Source organism: Gorilla gorilla, chromosome 10, assembly GCF_029281585.2.
Source record: "Gorilla gorilla gorilla isolate KB3781 chromosome 10, NHGRI_mGorGor1-v2.1_pri, whole genome shotgun sequence".
NCBI lineage: Eukaryota > Metazoa > Chordata > Mammalia > Primates > Hominidae > Gorilla > Gorilla gorilla.
The window spans coordinates 138,302,817-138,325,338 of record NC_073234.2 but is presented as its reverse complement, the minus strand read 5'-3'; the positions used below and the strand labels follow the sequence as shown (position 1 = coordinate 138,325,338).

The following is a 22,522-nucleotide window of genomic DNA, read 5'->3' as shown; positions in this document are numbered from 1 at the left end:
GCCCAGCCAAACATTGATCTTTCTGTGGTCAAAATGATTATGTATTTGAGTAGGTATAGGGTGAAATGGTAAATATAACAGGCCTTTCACAGCATAGAATCTCTTAACCTGAACCAAAGGATTTCTTTTTTTTTTTTTAATTGGCAGAAGGAAGTGTTTTAAATTGTAGAGTAAGGCTTCTTTAAGCCTGAGGGGATATTTTGTGGAGGCTGGAAAATGTGGCTAGGTTTTGAAGGCATTCACTGTTAGGTTTAAGTGCAGCTGTTCATTATGCTTCACTTACATTGTTTTAATTGTGGCGTGTGAGTTTCAGTGCAGTTTAAGTAGTGAACATGATTTCGGAGCTACGGTCCTCATTTTCTGGGCCTGTGTGTCAGTTTCTCTCTTCCTGTTCCTCCTGTTCATTATGCAATTCCCTAAATGTAGTATATCCTTCATGATCTTATTCTCTTGTCTGTGCTGCAGGCTAATGTTTCATATGCATGTATTTTATTTTTATTTAAAGTTATTTTTACATGGCAGTGGAATGTGCCTTCATCTGTCAACATTAACCCCATTGGACTTGCAGGGCACTCCCTTAAAAGGAGCTGTCGCTTAGGGGATTAGGCAACTAAACCGGACCTCTTGAGTTACTTCACTGTGCTTTCTGAGGAAATGCTGATTGGTTGCTGCTAAAGATTCCACTAACAATTCAAATTGGGGATCTTTGTTCCCATGGCATGAAAATGCCCATGCCCGCATGCAAAAATGCTGAGGGTCTGAAAGACAGATTGTTTTGTGGAAAGTAAAGAGCTCTGGTCTGGAAGAAGCTGTTTCCCTAAGGCGTGTTCGGGTGTGATTTGTGTGGGGGGCTGAAAGCTACTGCATGAATCATAATGGCTCATTGAAATGTATTGACCTTGCTTTAAATCCAGGGACCGGCTCCCGAACACGCTCTGAATGCTGGTGAGACTGTTTTAGAAGCTAAGATTTGCACTCTTGAGTATAATACTACTGGAGTTTGTTTTTATCCATGTTTTATAATCATTATGTACGTGTAAAGGCTTCAACTTTTACATTTAAATCTTTTCCATGGACCTTTTACATGAGTAAAAAATTACTGTGCCTAGGAATATGTACTGAAATTCAGTTGTATGTCATTTTATCCTTAAGTGAGGCATCAAGATTTCATGGAAAGCACGGAGCTGAGTTGTGTGACTTTAAGTGACTTAAACCCTGTGCTTCAGTTTCCTCAACTGTTAAAGGAAGGATAATATGCCTATCTTTTAGGGTACTTGTAAGGCTAAATGTCACAACAGAAATGGTACAGAGGAAGCATTCAGTAGAGGCCAGCTCCCTTTTATTAAGATGCAATTTTCAGAATATGTAGACTGGCTTAGATGAAATTTGATCAATTTATTTAGTTGCTCTTCTGCGTTTGCTAAAAGTGCAGTGGGGGGTGGCATCGCACAGTGGTCGGAGTCAGAACTGGCTTTTGATACCAGTAGTTGACCTTTGACAAGTATTTAGTCTTTTTAATTGTAGTTACCTCACTGGAAATTAAGGAGAAAATAACAATAACCTTTTTCATAGCATTGTTGGGTAGATTAAATGAAATAAGTAAGATGCCTAATATGATACTTAGCACAGAGTGAACACTTGGTAAATAGTTATTGTTAGCTAAAAGGCGTAGTTTCCTTGATGCCCAAATGGAAGATTCCATTTCAGTTCCACAGCTCTTGAACACTTCCCTGTGCAGGGCATTGTAAGGGATAGATACACAAGTAGGACATAATCCCTAGATTATAATTTGGGAATAAACTAAATACAGAAATGTCTACAATACAAGAGGGAATAGGGAGTTTGTTAGGGAAGATGAAGGGCTCTAGAGGTAGATGGTGGTGATGGTGGCATAATAATATGAATGTACTCGGTGCCACTGAACTGTTAACTGTTCTCTTAAAAATGATTACGATGGAAAATTTTATGTATATTATACCACAGTTTTTTGAAAGAGAGAATAAGAAAAAGGCCAGGCTGGGTGCAGTGGCTCACACCTGTAATCTTAGCACTTTGGGAGGCCGAGGTGGGAAGATTACTTAAGCCTCGTAGTTTGAGACCAGTCTGGGCAATATGGCGAAACTCCATCGCTACAAAAAATAAATTAGCCGGGCATAGTGGCACATACCTGTAGTCCCAGATATTCAGGAGGCTGAGGTGGGAGGATTGCCTGAGCCTGGGAGGTTGAGGCTGTGGTGAGCCATGATCATGCCACAGCACTTCAGCCTAGGTGACAGAGTGAGGCTGTCTCAAAAAAAAAAAAAAAAAAAGCCACATGTGAATTCTAAATGGCATTGAAGTTCAGATGAAAAAGCTCTCTGGCTACATTAGGTTTCTGATGCAAGAGACAGACTTTTTTTTTTTTTTTTTTTAACTTACGTCCCCACAAAACAAAAGAGACAGACTTGGTAGGTAGGTAAACGTTAAGAAAATAAATTATTAAATAGAATAATATCTACCAGAGGGCACAGAGAATACGGAACTTTGTGTACCTGCCACCCAGCCGAGGAAGTAAACACTGCCAACCGGCGGAACCCCCCCCTTGTGCTCTGTCCTCAGTGTGCTCTTCCCCATGTCCACTGTTGTGAATTATTTATTTCTCTAAGTAGGCTTTTGATGGACAAAAATGGGGGCTCAGGAGGAAGTGACACAGGCACAGAGGCAGGAAAGCAGGGATGGGTTGTCCGACGAGCGAGTTCTCGTCTACTTTGGCCAGATGGCATGTACTTGTGTGTAGAGAAATGACAAGAAATAGGGCTGGTGAGGGGGAGTGCCAGGGTGTGCGCCCCATGGTGGTTAATTTAGGAGGAAACAAGGAGCTTCGTGACCATTTTGGAGCAGAGAAGCAGTCGGATGAAACTGCTCTTTTTTTTTTTTTTTTTTTTTTTTTGAGACCGAGTTTTGCTCTTGTCTCCCAGGCTGGAGTGCAATGGCACAATCTCGGCTCACCGCAACCTCTGCCTCCCGGATTCAAGCGATTCTCCTGCCTCAGCCTCCCAAGTAGCTGGGATTACAGGCACGCGCCACCATGCTCGGCTAATTTTGTATTTTTAGTAGAGACGGGGTTTCTCCATGTTGGTCAGGCTGGTCTAGAACTCCTGACCTCAGGTGATCCGTCCGCCTTGGCCTCCCAAAGTGCTGGGGTTACAGGCGTGAGCCACCGCGCCCGGCCTGAAACTGCTCTTTAGGGAGGTTAATCTGGCAGCAAAGCGTGGGCTGGCTTGGCGTGGCAGGACCAGGTTGGCGGCGGAAGTGGAGGTTAGGAAGAAATTAGGATTTGAGCTAGGGCTCTGGGAGAGGTATTCGGACCAGCTGGCCCGACTCCCTTTCTCACTTCCCCTCTCCTGCTGACCTCAAGTGCTTTCCCCACCTCTGTCACAGGCACGTGGTCCCTTAGCTTCTTTGTATACCTCTCCTGTGGCACTTGACACACATTTTGTAAGTCACTTCCCTGTGTCCCCCACTGGCTTGGGGGCTGCATTTTGTCATGTTTGTCTTTTTGTCCTTGGCACCCAGCACAGTGCCTGGCACCCAGGATGTGCCTGGTTAGTGCTGCTGAGTGAGTGGTGATAACCGGGCTTCAAGTGGAAGTGAGTAGGAGACAGGGCTCTGGTGAGCGGGGAGGGGAGGGGCAGTGGGGGTGCAGGAGGGAGGGAGTCATTGAGGCCGGATTAGGCTGAGCATGAGGGATGGGCAGGGCTCTGTCCCACAGGCAGTTGGAGTGTGGTTCTGGAGCTCAGGGTGAATGCTCTGCTTGGAGACAGAAATTCAAGCCACTCTCCTCCAAGTGCTTGTGGAAATCAAGGAGAATATAAAAGTTTGAAAGGCCACTAGGAGCTATTAGTGGGTTGGGAGAAGGAAAGAGCTGCCATCGAAGGGAGGGGAGAAACGAGAGAAACAAGTTGGATGACCTAACATCCTGTTAGAGACTGGCTGGAAGAGGAACCCAGAAGTAGACTGCACTGTTTGACCCTCACCGGTCGGTCGTATGCAGAGTGGTTGTGCTCTTGAGCTGAGGAATGCCAACCTTGTTGCCTGTTTGGCTTTGATTACAGTATAGCAGAATGTTGCTATGGAGATTCATGCCTAGAAGACCGTGTGTCAGCCACTCGTAGGTAGTCACTGGCGCTCAAAACATGCTGAGACAAGAGTTCTCGTTGGTTTATTTCCTTCCCCAGCTGTGTGAGTTTTCAAATTTCATCATTGGAAATGATGTCTGACCCAATGATACAAAAGCAGAGGAAATGCCTTTGTAGAATTTCTTCCAAGGGAAGAATGAAAGTAGAGAGGTGATTTAGCTTAGCTTTGTTGTCTCTAGAATACGTTACAGTGTGTCAAGGGAAGGCTTTTCAAAGTATTTGTCAAGGGATTGTGAGGAACGTAGTCCATTACTTTGTCAAAGAGTTTATGTGAAAAGTAGATATTTGAATAATTTCTTGTATTTCAAGCAGCGTTACAGCTAATGTTTCTTTTAAATCAAACCTTTTATCTCCAAGGTTAACTAATGGCACCTCGAGGTTATATCTGCAGCCCAGTGTCTAGGATAGTAGAGGAACATAGTGCAAATTCATGTTTGTCATCAGAGCTGGGTGTGGTGGCTGACACCTGTAAATCCAGCTACTCCGAAGGCTGAGGTGGGAGGATCTCTTTTTTTTTTTTTTTTTTTTTATTATACTTTAAGTTTTAGGGTACATGTGCACATTGTGCAGGTTAGTTACATATGTATACATGTGCCATGCTGGTGCGCTGCACCCACTAACTCGCCATCTAGCATTAGGTATATCTCCCAGTGCTATCCCTCCCCCCTCCCCCCACCCCACAACAGTCCCCAGAGTGTGATATTCCCCTTCCTGTGTCCATGTGATCTCATTGTTCAATTCCCACCTATGAGTGAGAATATGCGGTGTTTGGTTTTTTGTTCTTGCCATAGTTCACTGAGAATGATGGTTTCCAGTTTCATCCATGTCCCTACAAAGGACATGAACTCATCATTTTTTATGGCTGCATAGTATTCCATGGTGTATATGTGCCACATTTTCTTAATCCAGTCTATCATTGTTGGACATTTGGGTTGGTTCCAAGTCTTTGCTATTGTGAATAATGCCGCAATAAACATACGTGTGCATGTGTCTTTATAGCAGCATGATTTATAGTCCTTTGGGTATATACCCAGTAATGGGATGGCTGGGTCAAATGGTATTTCTAGTTCTAGATCCCTGAGGAATCGCCACACTGACTTCCACAATGGTTGAACTAGTTTACAGTCCCACCAACAGTGTAAAAGTGTTCCTATTTCTCCACATCCTCTCCAGCACCTGTTGTTTCCTGACTTTTTAATGATTGCCATTCTAACTGGTGTGAGATGATATCTCATAGTGGTTTTGATTTGCATTTCTCTGATGGCCAGTGATGATGAGCATTTTTTCATGTGTTTTTAAAAATATGGAACGCTTCACGAATTTGCGTGTCATCCTTGCGCAGGGGCCATGCTAATCTTCTCTGTATCGTTCCAATTTTAGTATATGTGCTGCCGAAGCAAGCACGGTGGGAGGATCTCTTGAGCCCCATGAGTTTGAGACCAGCCTGGGCGACATAGTGAGACCCTGTCTAAAAGAAAAAAAACAAAAGTGGTCTAACATGTTTGCCATCAGACAGCAGTTTTCATTAATGTGAACATGACTGAGGTCAAGAAGTTTATTCATGTACCCAGCCTTTGCGGAGCATCTGTGGTGTGCCACTTGGGGGATGTGAAACCAGTAAACCACATAGTTTTCATCATTTAGGATCATGCAGGTGTACGGGGTACATGTGAAACAGTAGTGAGGCCCACACGCTGGTGGGGGGAGATCCAGTAAGCCTTTGGAAGGTGGGGGGTCAGCAGGGAGTGTTTCCTGGAGAAGATGAATGACTCATAAGTTATGATTCAGAGAATGAGTTAAGAGTTAGCCAGGTAATGAGGAAGAAGGGCTCCCAGGCATATGGGAGGAACAAAGGCACTTAGGGAAGAAGCCGGGACAGAGTGTGTGTGCTTAGGGAAGAAGCCGGGACAGAGTGTGTGTGCATACAGGAATATTAGAAGTATTGCTGGAGGGACCAGGGCAGGGTATAGTGGGGGCTGAGGTCCAAAAGGCAGTCAGGGACCAGATGGCCTCATATGCCCTGTTAAGGAGCTTGGGCTTGATCCTCTAGGCAGGGAGCCGTTGGAGGATTTAAGCCAGGGAGTGCTGCGGTTGGTCACACTCGCCATTTATGTAGATGGTTTTGGCAGCCAGGGGAAGGATGGATTTGAGGGGGATGAGATTAGAAAGCTGGGATATGAGTTAGGAGGCTGAAAGATGGTTGATAAAAATGATCGTTGGGCAGCCGAGATAACTGACTTCAAGGACATATATTGGACTTATAGCAGAGCCTGTTGAGTCTTGCTTTTGCACACAGTTCAAATAATAATTCACTTAGTCATATGGTTTATCTGCCAGTGGCAAATGTTAAGACTGTGGGGAAAAACTAGAAGAACCAATAACATCATCAAGAAATAAGTGACAGGAGGCAAAAGTCATAAAAGCTGTACAAAAATTGGAAAGTTGACTGTTGAAGCATCGTGGTTAAGACAGGATTTGGGTTGCTAGGAAACTTTGGGGCAAGTATTTAACCTTCCTAAGTGTCAGTTTCCTTCTCTTTAAAACGGGAGTTAGTAATACCATCCTTATTGAGTTATTCTGAGGATTAAATAAGATGATGCGTATAAACTATTTTACACCATGCCTGGCAAGAAAACCCTACTGGAAGCTGTTACTGTGAATACATTTTGTGGCCGTTTGATTAGGGTAGTGTTTTCCTTAGATCTCTAATTTTGTGGATGTTAATTGTATTATAATTACATTAAAAAGAGTTCCATGGTAAATAAATTTGGGGATTAAAGAGGGGTTTGTTTTTTTGAGACAGGGTCTCACTCTGTCGCCCAGGCTAGAGCATGGTGGTGTGACCATAGTTCACTGCAGCCTCCATCAAACGAGCCTCCTGAGTAGCTGGGATTACAGGCGCTTGCCACTACGCCTGGCTGACTTTTTTGATTTCTAGTGTAGATGAGGTCTTGCTGTGGTTGCCTAGGCTGTTCTCAAACTCCTGAGCTGAAGCAATCCTTCTGCCTTGGCCTCTCGAGTGTTGGGATTGTAGGCGTGAGCCACCGCACCAGCCAAGAGAGGTTTTATTTCTTCTGCTGGAGTGTGGTGAAGCTCCAGAGGGGCAGCCTACACAGTATTTCTCATTCACACTTGATTGCAGCTCTTAGAAAAGCTCACAGGACTGAGTCCTTGGGGGCACACTTTGGCAAATGCTTATTTAGGGGAGAAACATACCCGTCTGCTTCCATAGCCCAAGAGTATTGCTCTATCAGAGACAGCACCATAGTTACTTGATATTCGTAACGACAATTCTAGATCATCAAGGAAAGCTACCTTAGTTTCATGTACTCTGTTTAAGAAGGCAGGGAAGTGTAATAGTATGTTTTATTTCTGATCCCAACTAATCAAACTTTTAAAAATAATGTTTTACATGTTTATTATAGAAAATTTGGAAAACACAACCATAAAGAAGAAAAGTGTAATCACATCATATCACTACCCAGAGATAAACACTGTTAACAAAGCATTTAAGTTTTTTTCCTTTGTTGTTCCCTTTTGGGATGATTTTTTTAGAGTTTTTGTAGAGTTTTTGTTTGATTTTAACCTAAAGTTATACTCTGGGTATTTTCTTATTTTTTAAATCAGAATATTCTTACATGACATGATTTTTAACAGCTATGTGATCTTTCATGTGGATATGTCATTTATATAACCATTCCTTTATTGGATATTTAGGCACTTTTTTGCTGTCATAAATTATAATGCAATTAACATCTTTGAAATCTGTTTAAAACAAATCCGTTAAAGTGATCAACATTTAACTTTTTTTTTTTTAGTAAGTCTTAGTGTCTAGGCAGTTTTTAGGTAAAATATCTGATCCCCTACATGAAATATGATTATATAGTTTTTTAATTACGAAATTTCAGTGGAGTAATCTCAACAGATTCTCTTTTGACTGATCCCTTTTTTCCCTAACCACGGACTGAAAAAAAAATTCCATTATTAGAATAGCATTTTCTCCTTTAAACGGAATAGAAGATGAGTAATTGGAGTCATGTGAGAGTTAAATTTTATCTGTTGAACCAAATTCCGGGTCAGGTGTTGGAAAGTTCATGTCATGATGTATTTTAAATGTAAAAACAAAATTGTCAAAAGATACAGTCTTAATAAACATAAATCCAGGGTCCACCTGGATAGGCACTTTCTTATTTGCACCTGTGTAAAGACTGGTCCGAAGAATTCTTAGACATGAATTTCCAGAAATTGTAAAAAGGAAATAGAGATGAGGGGGAAAAAACAAACAAACAATAAAACCCGAAGCTCTTCCTAAACAAATGAATGCTTTGGTTGTTGGTCCTGGCCAGAAACTATTAATAAGAAAATCAGAATTTTAGGAATTCTGTCTTCCGTAAGCTGGTTTTTTTTTTTTTTGAGATGGGAGGGGAGTAGAAGCTATTAACTGACACCCCTCATGGTCATGTGGTCATGACTAGGTATCTGGACATTTCTGCTCCCACACTGGGATCTCATACTTACACAGGATCAAATGTGTTCACTCCCAGATCTGTTCATTCTGGTTTTATTACAGTAGTTCTGTGATTTCATTAAATCCTGGGGCAACTGGATTTTTGCATGAGTGCAAAGAGAAAGTTATTTCTACAAAAACTGTCAACTGAGTGCTTTGGAAAGCATTGATATAAATTGATTCTCTTGAAAGAAAACTTGGTGGTGAATTAGGTTTGGACTAGATAGGGGGAAAGTGGAAGAATTCCTAAAGGATTCTGCCCTCTGATTGCTTATCCAGTGTCCAGTTCTCACCCCACATGAAAAGACATGGTCTATTTGAAAAAGAACTTTTGGAACTTGAACTAGTGGACCCCTTCCCTTAAGAAAAGACCTTTACCTTAAATGAAACATTGACAACAGATCTTTAAAATGTTTAGTGTGTGCTTTAACCAAACTGCTCAGTTACAGGGACCTAACTGGTTCTGATGATGTGGAGTGGAGGGCTCCGCTGTGCATTTCCTGGCCTTTACTGCTGATATTCTAATTCGGAAGGCCTAGGATAGGGCCAGAGGACAAAGGCAGTTAACTTTGTGATCTGTGTGGGTGTCCCATCTTGTCTTGTGATCCTCACTCCTGCCCTCCTTCCTCCAAGGTCTCCAGTTATTCTGAAGCCAGTTAGGACATTTTATAACATATGCCAGTTATCAGAACCATTGACACCTGTTAGTATATTTCTTTATTACTGACACCATTATCCACATTATAAGTCCAAGAAGAAGGGAGAGCTTGTTTTTCCTCTGAGTATTAGAAAATATGTCTTCTGGCCAGGCACGGTGGCTTACGCCTGTAATCCCCAGCACTTTGGGAGGCCAAGGCAGGCAGATCACGAGGTCAAGAGATCGAGACCATCCTGGCCAACATGGTGAAACCCCATCTCTACTAAAAATACAAAAATTAGCTGGATGTGGTGGTGCACACCTGTAGTCTCAGCTACTTAGGAGGCTGAGTCTGGTTGAACCCGGGAGGCAGAGGTTGCAGTGAGCTGAGATCGTGCCACTGCACTCCAGCCTGGTGACAGAGTGAGACTCTGTCTCAAAAAAAAAAAAAAAAAAAGAAAAGAAAATATGTCTTCTAGGAAAAACCAAACCCTCCCCTGGTAAGTTGTGCCTGCCAGCCCTAGAAACTGTCAAGTGTGTCACTTTCCATCTTACCTAGGAATAGTCCATTTATTTTCGAGCCTAGCTTTTTGTGTTTCTGTGGTTAGCTGCACTCACACGTACCAATTTTTAGATTCACGTTAGCTACATATGGAGGGGATCGTTTGAGTCTAGATCCCACTGTCTGTTGCTTTTCGAGGGAAGCAAGTTTTCTCTCAAGAAGGATTTTGATGTCTCCGATAAAAATAGCTATCTTTATTAATCTAATAGTTGGAAGTTAGAGGTTCTGTGTGTGGAGTGGGTTGTTTGGTGGAACATTCGATAAGCAGCTGGTAAGTTTCCTTCCTGAGTGGGCTGTAGCCTTGGAGATGGTTTCACACAACCCCCAGGATTGTCGTATTTTAGGACTGTTTCATAATGTTCTCCGATTCTTTAACTATATTTCTGTATTTGCAGATCTTTTAATTTTGTCAACATGTTAAATAGTCCAACTCCGCAACTGTTAAGTTTCAGTAAAACTGAAGGTTTGAATTAATGTGTTTACAGCACATCTAAGGGCCATCGTAGGCTTGGGTTACAGGCTTCACCTGAAGACCCGAATTCAGGTGGAGACTGGTGAAATTAGTTTGTCATTGGGAATATCTTTTTACTGAATGAAGGTGAATTTGGACTTTTAAATAACCTAGCCTTTAATGTAAAGCTCAAACTCAAATTGCATGTTACTTTGGTGAAATTTACCTTGAAATTAGTTGGTGCGATAAATCAAGTATAGTAAAATAAAAAGAGATGCAGTTAACCTAGCTGAATGTACGGCAGCCTTTCTTTATCAAACCTAACCCATAAGCCTGCTGCATTTAAGGTCTTAATGCAATTTGAGAATATTTCTAGTAGTAGAATAGTACAAAAGCTAAGATTTGTTTTATTCCTTTTCTTTGTGTTATAGATAACTTTGAATTTTATCTGGAGAGGGAAAGATGAAAATCAAATTTCCCACCAAAAGGAACTAGTATTCCTTTGAGAAGGGCCAGCTCAGCTTGGGGGCAGCAAATGTACAGGATTGGTCTTAGACATATTTTACTGGAGAGCAGGGCAGCAGTGGTGTCCCAGAACAGACTTTTATCAGAGATAAAAACTTCATTACTTCATAATGATACTCCCAAAAAGCTTATTGGTCATTTTTGGAGTTTGCTCAGGTATGAACTCAGTCTTCCAAAAGTTGGTTTAAAAAGAAAAAAAAAAAAAGAACCAAGCATTTATCCAGCTTTTCCTATATAAACTGTATTTCACATAGTCAAATAGATGAGGCAAAAAGTTTTTTATAGAAGAAATTGAGCCAACACATGCAGAGGATGATATTAAAGGATTATTGTGAATTTTGCTAAATGTGATTATGGCATTGTAGCTAGGGTTAAAAAGTTCTTACCTGTTAGAAATATAAAATTTTTAAGCGTGAATGATGATGCTCGAAGTTTGCTTTAAACTACTTTAAAAAAAAGCGGGAATATAGATGAAGATTGGCAAATGTTGCTAATTGTCGAACCTAGGAGATGGTTATACATAGTTTCATCATACTCATCTCTCTACCTTTACTTTTTGAAAGTATCTTCTATAAAAGGTTTTTTAAAAAAGATATAAATAGGAATGAACCTTAGATGATTGTTGTTATAACGTGAAAATAGAGAAATAGTAAACTAGTAAATTTCCATTTGATCCTCTGCTGGAGTGTAGTGGTGTGATTACAGCCCACTGCAGTCTTGCCTTCCCTGGCTCAAGCAATCCTCCTTCCTCAGCCTCCCAGTAGTTGGGACCACAGGTGCATGCTGCCATGGCTGGCTCATTTTTTATTTTTTGTAGAGATGGGGTCTTACTTTATTGCTCAGGCTGTTCTCCAACCAACTCCTGGGCTTAAACAATCTGCCTGCCTGGGCCTCCCAGAGTGCTGGGTTTACAGCCATGAGCCACCATACCTGGCATAATTTATTTTTAGAGATAGGGTCTCACTGTGTTGCCTAGACTGGCCTTGAACTCCTAGGCTCAAGTGATCCTCTTGCTTCAGCCTCCCAAGTAACTGGGGCTACAGGCGTGAGCCACTGCACAGTAGTTAAGATCGCAGCTCTGGAGGGAGTTACTTTGACAGCTCGTTTAACCTTCCTAAGATTGTGTTTCCTGTCTCTTGAGTAAAATGAGGACAAATTTGTCTCACTGTCACAGAGGATAGAATGGAGACAGTGGAACTAAGAGAAGGTGGCACATGCTAGCTATGCTCAACAAATGTCAGCAAATTTTGTTGAAATGTGGAAGATACTGACAAGAGCAAAGTTTTCAGATCAGCACCAGTAACTTGTCTTACTTAAACCGTTAAAATCACATCTGTTTTGATTTTTCCCCTTTTTCTCTTTTGAGCCTTTTATTGGAAGAGCAGATGCAGTCTGTGCGGGTATGTAGTGCTGCAGTACGAAGTGAATGGCACCCCCTGGAGTTGGGCAGTGCACAACGCTCAGTGCCTTACGTGGGAGGATGGGCTTGACTGAGACTCTGAGCCAGACTCCCTGTGATGATGGTGTCTCCCCCGAGCCTGGCACACAGAGGTGCTTCCCAAGTATTTCTTGTATGAATGAACGAACAGATGAATGGGCCAACCACTGTGCTGGAGCATGTCATTGTGGCCCTGATGAGCTGTAGATATGGAAGCTTGGGATTAGGGTTTTTCTGTGTGTGTGTGTCGTTTTTTTTTTTTTTTTTTTCCTTTCTGTGGAGATCAGTGCCTCACTGCGTTGCCTAGGCTGGTCTTGGTCTCCTGGGCTCAAGCAATCCTCCTGCCTCTACCTTCCTTAGTGCTAGAATGACAGGCGTGAGCTACTGCACCGGTGTGTAAATTACACGTGTAAATATAGTGACTTCGAGGCTTTCATGACAGTAATGTTACTCTAACATTCTGATATGCTTTCTAAGTGGGAGAGGGCTGATTTCAGTGAAGAGAAGCGTCGCAGAAAGCCAGCTTGTGTCTGTGTCTCCGTGTGTGTTGTGTGTCTCATGTTTCACCACAGTTAATGGGTAGCTTCGCTTTCCAGCCATCAGTGTCATCATCTTCATTTTTCCCCTTTCCATTTCACTGCCAAACTGTTATCACTGCTGGAGTAAAAGCTAGGAATGCAAGTAGTTTCCCAGTTTATAGCTGGTTGTATCAATCCATGACGTTACTGTTTACGAATTTGAACATTCAAAAAGGCTAATCTTCAAAAAAGCTTAGCAGGATTTTCACAATGACTGACAGATAGGGTCCTGAGGCCCCAACTATGAAGATTCTTATGGTTGAAATTGAGCAAGTGTTTTTTGGAGTACATTGGCACGATCTCGGCTCACTGTAGCCTCTGCCTCCTGGGTTCAAGTGATTCTCCTGCCTGCCTCAGCCTCCCACATAGCTGAGACTATAGGCACACACCACTATGCCTGGCTAATTTTTGTAGTTTTAGCAGAAATGGGGTTTCACCATGTTGGCCAGGCTGGTCTCCAATGCCTGACCTCAAGTGATCCGCCCGCCTCGGTCTCTCAAAGTGCTGGGATTATAGGCGTGAGCCACCGTGCCCAGCCAAGCAAGTATTTAGCTATGTGCCTGTGTTAGCCTGGGTACTGTGCTAGGTTCTGGGCACAGGGGAATGATTAAGACATGGTTCTGCTCTTAAGGGGCTTTATGGTCACCATTAAGGAGTGGATGTGAGCTCAAGTGTCATTTTGTGTCATGGGGTAAACTGTTCTAACTATTTGAATCAGGCTTCTGGCAAGACATGGCACAGACAGCATGAGGGATTGGTGAGGAGTTGAATAAAGGGATTCCCCACAAGGAGAGGGCAGCGTGGAGACCCCCAAAGCCTGATGCAGGATTAGCAACAGCCATGCACTTCTCACTTCCAGGCCTGCGGGAGGGGCAGAGGAGAGGGCTGCCTTGGAGGAAGGGAGGGTGGGAGGACCTGGCCCAGCTGCAGCCGCACCTCAGCGAGGCAACCCGGGGAACACTCCCCATCTCTGCTGTCCCTTTTCATCTTCCTCCTACCGTTGATCCTCATTGCTGAATCCAACCAGAACCTGAGGATGAGTGTCCGGGTGAAGGGTTGGTATAGGTCAGCCAGGTGGCTGCTGGGGCACAGAGCAGGATAGACAGTGGTTTTCAAGAACAGGTGGAAGATTCCAGCACTGTACTAGTCCTGTGGCTGCTGTAACATGACCACAAACTGGGCAGCTTGCAACAACAGAAACTTAATTCTGTCACAGCTCTGGAGGCCAGAAGTCTGAAATCAGGGTACCCTGTTCCCTCTGGAGGCTCTAGGGGAGGACTCTTCTTTGCCGCTTCCAGCTTCTCACGTGTGCTGGCGTCCTGGGCTTGTGACCACATCGTGCTGCCCCCATCTTCACATGGCTTTCACGTCTGCCTCTGTCTTCTCCATGAGTCTCTTAAAAGGACTCTTGTCGGCCGGGCAGGGTGGCTCACGCCCGTAATTCCAACACTTTGGGAGGCCAAGGAGGGCAGATCACTTGAGGCCAGGAGTTCAAGACCAGCCTGGCCAACATGGTGAAACCTCGTCTCTACTGAAAACACAAAAATTAGCCGGGCGTGGTGGCGTGCGCCTGTAATCCCAGCTACTCGGGAGGCTGAGGCAGGAGAATCGCTTGAACCTGGGAGGCGGAGGTTGCAGTGAACCAAGATTGCCCCACTGTTGCAGTGAGCTGAGATTGCCCCACTGCACTCCAACCTGGGTGACAGAGCCAGACTGCCTCAAAAAAAAAAAAAAAAAAAGGACTCTTGTCATTGGATTAGGGCCACCTAGATGATTAAAGATGATTGTCTCATTTCCAGATACTTCATTACATTTGCAAAGACCTTTTTTCCAATAAATGTAGGTTCTAGAGATTAGGGTGTAGACACATCTTTTTGGGGGAGGGGGGCACACCATTCAGCACACCACAAGCATCCTGTCACTCCCAGGAGACTTACAACACCTTCGTGACACAGCAGTGGACAGGTTTTTTGTTTTGTTTTTCTTTTTTTTTTTTTTTTTGAGACGGAGTCTCCCTCTGTCACCAGGCTGGAGTGCAGTGGCACAATCTTGGCTCACTGCGACCTCTGCCTCCCGGGTTCAAGCGATTCTCTTGCCTCAGCCTCCTGAGTAGCTGGGACTACAGGCAGGCACCACCCTGCTTATTTTTGTATTTTTAGTAGAGATGGGGTTTCACCATGTTGGCCGGGGTGGTCTTGATTTCTTGACCTCGTGACCCACCTGCCTTGGCCTCCCAAAGTGCTGGGATCACAGGCGTAAGCCACCGCACCTGGTCTAGCAGTGGACAGATTTTATGATTCTGTTTGTCATATTTAGTAGCTGCACTCTCCTAAGGACAGGAACCTCACCTTCCTGTTCACTTTTCTGTCTCCACTGCCTGTACTTCCAGAGCCAGCCCGTGATGATGCCTGAAAAAAATTTTTTTGATGTATGAATAGATGAACAAACAAGCACAGAAGAATACAGTGTGAATATAGTGAAGCCAGAGGTGTACTCTGCGAATACATGAGACACCCTTGAGTGGAATGGTTTCAGTAGATGGATTGTATGAGGTGTGAATTGTATCTCAATCAAGCGGGGCCTCAAGGAATGCCCACCACTAAGGGTCTAGCTGTGTGTGGCGTTGGTGGGGCTGGGGGAGGTTTAGAAAAGGTTCCGTTGCTAAGACCTTGGTTAGGGTAGAGTTTGCAGCAGAGATTTGGATAGGAGGGCGTTCCAGGCTGAAGAGCCAGTGTGAGCAGAGTCTTGGTGGGAAGAGCATTTTATATTCCTGGACCTAATGCTTGTTTAACAAGATGCTTGCTTGTGGCTGGGCACAGTGGCTCAAGCCTGTAATCCCAGCACTTTGGGAGGCTGAGGCGAGAGGATCGCTTGAGCTCAGGAGGTCAAGGTTGCAGTGAGCCATGATTGCACCACTGCATGTCAGCCTGGGTGATAGAACAAGACCCTGTCTCAAAAAATAAAAAATGACAATAAAGATTGCTTGTTAAATAAAATGTGATTTATTTACTTTGCATAAATACTATGCCTTCTGAGAATGCTGTAGGTGCTGGCATACTTTGTTTTTATCCTAACGCAGCCCAAATTCCAAGTACACACTGGATTTTGAGCATTTAAAGGACTTCCAGTGCTATTAAGGATTCCCATTTGTTTGTTCAAGTTTGCTAAACGAATTCAGTCATGTCACTTACTTAGTTGTTGTAAGTATTATATTACAGTGTGAAGGGGGAAAAAAGAACTGCTATGAGTATCTTTCCATGAAGAAGATTTAGCTTGGAAATGTGGGCAGATTTGTCTGCCTTTGTGTTTAGGAAGGCACAATTATAATTGCAGATGGAGGAGCTAGACACTGGCCAGCTGGAATCAGAATTTCACATTGTAGAAGTGTCTGGTCTGGAAAGCATCTATGGGAAACCTACACCCTTGACCCAGCATTGGCCACAGAGCTGCAGGCGGTGTCCTGCCCCTGCCTCTGCCACTGCGTGCCTCTCCTTTGTAGCAGCCATGGCATATGCAGAGGGGACTGTAGATCTCTTTTCTTTCTTGCTGACTTTATTTTCTACCACACTCCCCCAACCCAAATAAAGAAATAATGACATGTGCATTTGAGATAGTGTGTTTTTTTTTTTTTCTCTTTCTGAGATGGAGTCTTACTCTGTTGCCCAGGCTGAAGTGCAGTGGTGCAATCTTAGCTCACTGCAACCTCTGCCTCCCAGGTTCAAGCAACTCTCGTGCCTCAGCCTCCCCAGTAGCTGGGATTATAGGCACCCGCCACCACAGCTGGCTAATTTTTTTGTATTTTTAGTAGAGGTGGGGTTTCATCATTTTGGCTAGGCTGGTCTCGAACTCCTGACCTCAAGTGATCCGTCCGCCTTGGCCTCCCAAAGTGCTGGGATTACAGGTACGAGCCACTGTGCCCAGCCAGACTGTGTGTTCTGAGAGAGTTACATATATTAATGTAAGCATCCCAAGAGATAAAAAGAGACCTCCACATTTCTGCCTGGATAAGTATATATAAGACACTTTTTAAACTTAAAACAAAAAAACCCTTTCTCTACAAAGTTATGCGTGCTTGCTCTAATGAATCAAACACTGTGATAGTTAAAAGTAGAAAGTGGAAAGTAAAAAAATACCACTCGGGCTGCTGCTGTTACCCTGGGGTGAGCATGCTTCCAGAGAGTTCTCTGCTCATGCACGGATAGGTGGGCAGAAATAAGTTTAGACAAGCCAGGTCCTACTACAAATGCTGTAATCAGGCATCTCATTTTTCTTCACTTATGAGAAGTAATGGAAACTGAAGTGAAACTGAGTAAATTTATAAGAATGTTTCTTTACCACAGAGAGATTATTTCCTGAAAAGACTTTTCTATGGTTAACAAAAAGGATCATGAGAATGATCAAGAGGTTGGCATCACTGTTTTCAATTTCAGGTATCTGTTGGTGCCTACCATGAAACAAAGACAGTGGCAACTTAAGATTTTTTTTTTTTTTTTTAGTTTGATGGTTCCTAAAATACCTCTCTAAGCATTCTCAGATTTACTGTACAGATTTGGTCACAGACATTGAGGCTGGAATCAGTCCGAGAGGGGTGGAGAGACGGGTGTATGTGGCCGGAGTGGCTGCCATCTGGGCCTTGCTGAGTGGTGTGTGCTGCGCCCGTGGAGGCCTCCCGGGCCTGTCCTGGCCAGCTTGCCTTTGCTTTGCAAATGAACAAAGCTGTTGTTTCTCCTCCCCTTTTTTTTTTTCCAACTGTAACAACGAAAAGATTGAGGAAAGAGTTTCTACATTGATTGTAGCATCCAAGGTGTGTTCTGGGGCAGGTTTTGAGTGTTAAAAAGTTTTATCCAGTGCTTAAGAAAAGACATCCACCTTCAGCACATGCATCCTGGCCATTGTCCCTACTGCCATTATCCTGCGGGGTGCTGTGGGTATTCTCTGGGTGGCCACTTAGAATTTACTGTATCTGTCTGGGTGTGGTGGCTCATGCTTGTAATCCTAGAACTTTGGGAGGCCGAGGCAGGGAGATTACTTGAGGTCAGGAGTTCAAGACCAACCTGGCCAATGTGGCAAAACCTCGTCTCTACTAAAAATACAAAAAAAAAAAAAAAAATTAGCCAGGTGTGGTACACACCTGTAATCCCAGCTACTCGAGAGGCTGAGGCACGGGAATTGCTTGAACCTGGCAGGCGGAGGCTGCAGTGAGCTGAGATCACGCCACTGCATTCCAGTCTTGGTGACAGAGCGAGACTCTGTCTCAATTAAAAAAAAAAAAGTTATCGTATTTGTATGAAAACATCTGAATACCCAAAGGATATTAAAAAAATCACTGCCAGTTTAACAGTCCTCAGTTGGAGTTTTTTTTTTTTTTTTTTTTTTTTTTTGAGACGGAGTTTCACTCTTGTTGCCCAGGCTGGAGTGCAATGGCATGATCTTGGCTCACTGCAACCTCTGCCTCCCAAGTTCTCTTCTGCCTCAGCCTCCGAGTAGCTGGGATTACAGGCATGTGCCACCATGCTCGGCTAATTTTGTATTTTTCGTAGAGAAGGGGTCTCTCCATGTTGGTCAGGCTGGTCTTGAGCTCCTAACCTCAGGTGATCCGCCTGCCTCAGCCTCCCAAAGTGCTGGGATTACCGGTGTGAGCCACCGCACTCGGCCTCAGTTGGAGTTTTATTTGGCCTCTTTTGATGCCTGGTGGCTTATGTGTGTCCTATACAAAACAAATTGCCTTTTTTCCCCACACCCCAGAAATGTGGACACGTGAGTTGTCTTTTTATTATAGTCCACGCTTTCCTTGTGTTCTTCTCCTCTAGGACTTTCTAATATGTAGGACAAGTGATTTTGACTTGACTTAAACCCTACGGAAATAAGATTTTCTTTGTAGATGCATTTTTATGGTGAAACTGAAGCAAAAGTCTTCAGCTTAGCGGTATGTATCAGCAGGGAGCTTTGAAGGCAGCATCCATGCCTGGCCCCTCCTGAGGAGCTCGACAGGTAGGGGTTGGTCAGGACATTGAGATTTGTAACAGCAGCCTCCCTACTCCCCAGTAAACGGGGATCGTAAGGCACAGCCGAGGCTGAGACTGCTGTGGGGTAGTCTAGGCCGCCTGCTGGAATGTCGGTCGGTGCTGCATTGAGCGCTGTCTTTCAAGTGGTTGCGTGGGAGACCTGCACTTGCTGTGTGCTACCTTGACTGAGGACTTTTGAGGAAATTCTGTTTGACAATTACTTTAAGGTCCAGCGTGACACCCTCCCTCAGACCCAGTCTCTAGTGACTTTCTGATGGGAGCGCCTCTGCCTCATCAAGGATTGGAGGCACTTAGCGCTCAACAAACTTAGGTCGCTTTTTTTCCTCCACAGTTTTGTTACCTCCCTTATTTGCCAGGCTTGGCTTTGAGTGAATTTTGGCTTTTTTGGGGTTGTGGGGGGCTCTCTGATTCATTCAGCAGATCTTCACTGAGTGGCAGATGTGTGCAAAGTGCTTGGGATGCCAAAGACAAGTGTGTCGTCTGTATTCAGTGTTGGGACAGACAGTGATTGAGACAACAGATGTAATCTTCACTGATGACAGTGACGATGCCACGAAAGACATGGGCGCTGACAGAGGGTGGCTGCTGGTGTAGGCAGGATGGTTAGGGACCTCCTTTCTCAGAACTGACCGGGAAGGGATGGTGGGGACCAGGCCATTTGGGGCCTCACAGATCAGGGCTGATGAGTTTGGCTCCATTTATGCTTGACTCAGTTTATTTGAGGGTGGGAGCACTCCTGTTTCTCAGAATTCCCTGTGCCTAACCCCAGGCGTGGCAGATAATACTCGCTCAGTAAATGTTTATTGAACAAATAATTGATTGAGAGTGATGGAACACACAGAACTGTGGGGCTGGGAGCAGGAGCACGAGGCCTGTCTCTGAATGCAGCCTGGACAATGTGCCCTTCTCCTCATCCGCCAGGTGAGACCAGCAGGAGAAAGCCATCTCAGCAGTGGTTGGTGGTTGTATTTACAGTTAAATTTTATTTTGAGATGCTCATAGTTTCACATGCAGTTGTAAGAATACAGAGAGATCCTGTGTCCCCTTCTCCCAGCTGCCCCCTGGGTAACATCTGGTGAAATTCAACGCACTCTCAGCACCAGGATCGGGGCACTGATACTGCCAGGACACAGAACATCAGGACGGCTCCGTCCCCGTGCAAATCCGTCATGTCGGCCTTTTATAGTCCCACACACACCGCTAATCAGTTCTCTATTTTTGTGATTTTGTATTTCAAGGGTGTTGTGTGCATGGGGTCATGGAGTGAGTGGCCCTTTGGGGTTGGCTGTTTTCCTTCAGTGTGATTCCCTAGAGCGTTCTCAGTCCCGCCAGTCAAGTTTCTTCCTTTTGCTGCTGAGTGGTATTTTGCGGCCTGGCTGGCCTGCAGCTTGTTTAACCATTCACCTGTTAAAAGACACCTGGGCTGTGTCTAGATTTTAATTGTTACAAATAAATGTTGCTCTCAACAGTCCTGAGCAGGTTTTTGTTGAATGTAAGTTTTCATTCCTCTGATATAAATGCCCAAGAGTACAACTTCTGGGTCATAGGGTAGTTACATGTTCAGCTTTATTAAAAAGTGCCTGTTTTCCAGAGTGGCCATACAGTGGTTTTTGTTTGTTCTTTTAAATGGCTTAACAATGGAAGGAAAGACGCTTCTGCATGGCCTGGCATAGAAAGCCCATGGAGAGCCGCCCTGTGGGTGGGGAAGCGGGTGACGGGAGCCCCACTGCTTACCAGAAACCCGAGTGAAACTGCGTCTTTCCAGTCCCAAGATTCTCCTTTTTTGCTAAAGGCATCAGAAGAGATGAAAGCATTTCTACCACCCACATTTCGGGGACACTCCTAGCTTTTACTTTAGAGTTGGGAGAGAGGTTTGGTTTTCATTGTCATTTAAATCCTGTTGGGTTTTCAGCAGAGCCTGATCTTTAGGGCCCTGGGTGCAGCTGTCGTCTGGAGATGCAGATCACTGTCTGCTGAAAAGAGCCCTCCTGCTGGGGTTAGGGATCTCCTGATTGAGGCATGGATCCAAGGGCTTCTTTGTTCTCTGATTCCCTGAGCCTCTTCCTTGTGTGTGTGGTGCGTGTGCACTCGTGTGAGCGCACCAGGAACTATGACAGCAATCAACGTGTATGACTGGGGGTGGGGAGCAGAGGCAGCATGGCCAGGAATCTATACTCGAGCTACCAAGAGGAAGGAAGTTGCAGCAAAAATAGCCTGGGTGGGGTGGTAGAAAATATTAAGGGGAAAATGAGATGACTGGGGTGGGGTTGAAGAAGAGCTGCTTAAAGAGAAACAGGGACACACACTGGGTAAGGAAGCGCATGCTGTTGAAACTGACGGTGTGGAAGGAAAGTGAGGTGGCGGCGGCTGGGCTGTGGTAGAGGAAGCCGATCACCAGTGAGTGAATAAGGGAACTAGGGTACCCACGCGTTTGTGTTTTTTATTTAAACTTTGGCCAAGTTTTGCTAGGAGCGTTTTGCCTTTTTTTCTCAGACCTTCTACTCCTGTCGTTCTCCCCTAAGTTCTGGGCATGTGGCTTCTTCTCTACCTACCAGGGTAGCCTGTCATTGCTTTAAACGACAAAATGAAATCCCTGATGGGCAAAATATGTCCCCCCTCTTCCCCCAGCTTTTGGTCGGCTTTGCTCACCCACCAACAGCTAGGAGCTGGAAGGCTCAGAAGAGCTGGGGTGGGCATGGGAGAGACAGAGGAACCCCGGTGGCTGGAAACACAGTTCCTTCCCAGGGTCTCTTCAGCTTGCTAGTTGGACCTCTTAGCCTGCTTATGAAGCCTGAATTGACATCATGCCAACTGGTCTCCTGCTGATAAGTGATTCCTTAACTTCCTCGGGAGCAGCAGAAACTTGTTTTGAAAAAAATCAGATTCTAAATCTTTACAGCTGTTTACTTCTGCAAGCACAATGGCCGTAGTAAGGAATTCAAGTCACAGCGCAGCCGTGGCAGGGAAGGCTCTGCATGGAGTCACAGGACAAAGCCTGTCCTGGAAACGTGCTGGAAGGAAGTCGGCCTCATTCTTTACGACGGGCAGCAGCTCCAAATGAGAAACCAGGGGGCTTGGCTCCGGGTCAGTAGCATCTGCCTGGCATGCGGTGCCAGCTGTGGAGATCAGTGAGGTGGCAGCAGCTGCAGTGGGCTCCTGGGGTGTGCGTGGGGACCTCAGGGGTTTAGGAGCTGATATACTTTTGGTTCTCATCATCTTGTGTGTTCCTTGCAGACACAGAATGTTCAGCTTAACAAAGAAATGACACTTGCCAGCAACCGGAGCCTGGCAGAAGGAAACCTTTTGTACCAGCCCCAGCTGGACACGTTGAAAGCACGCTTGACCCAGAAATACCAGGAACTCCAGGTTCTCTTTGAAGCCTATCAGATAAAGAAGACCAAATTAGGTAACTTTTTAAGGGTGATCATTCGAGAATAAAGAGTTGAGAGAAGGACACATTTTCAAGCTATTGCCCTACCAGGAAAGAAATATTATGGAACAATTTCAGGTTAAGATAGCGACTCTACTGCAATGAACAAATAGCTTATGTATATTATTTATTTATTTTTAGAGACAGGGTCTTGCTCTATCTCTCAGACTGGAGTGCAGTGGCACAATCA

At 44.5% G+C, this 22,522-nt stretch overlaps 1 protein-coding gene and 1 non-coding gene across 6 annotated transcripts in view; one reads left to right on the top strand and one right to left on the bottom strand.

The window, feature by feature from the left end:
• The window catches only part of VPS37B (VPS37B subunit of ESCRT-I), a 31,473-nt gene that overhangs the window by 3,590 nt on the left and 5,361 nt on the right, over positions 1 to 22,522 (top strand). For 3 of the 5 annotated variants that reach the window (XM_004054072.5, XM_019038926.3, XM_019038927.3), the window contains exon 2: positions 22,137 to 22,308. In XM_004054072.5, coding sequence (XP_004054120.1) covers positions 22,137 to 22,308 — 172 coding nt within the window. Of the gene's footprint in view, positions 1 to 18,303; positions 21,212 to 21,319; positions 21,987 to 22,136; positions 22,309 to 22,522 lie in introns of those variants that run through there. The other 2 variants (XM_063694442.1, XM_063694443.1) reach the window with 2 other exon arrangements.
• On the bottom strand, positions 5,476 to 5,582 carry LOC115930396 (U6 spliceosomal RNA). The gene has a single exon (XR_004067021.1). It is a non-coding gene; the product is annotated as a U6 spliceosomal RNA (small nuclear RNA).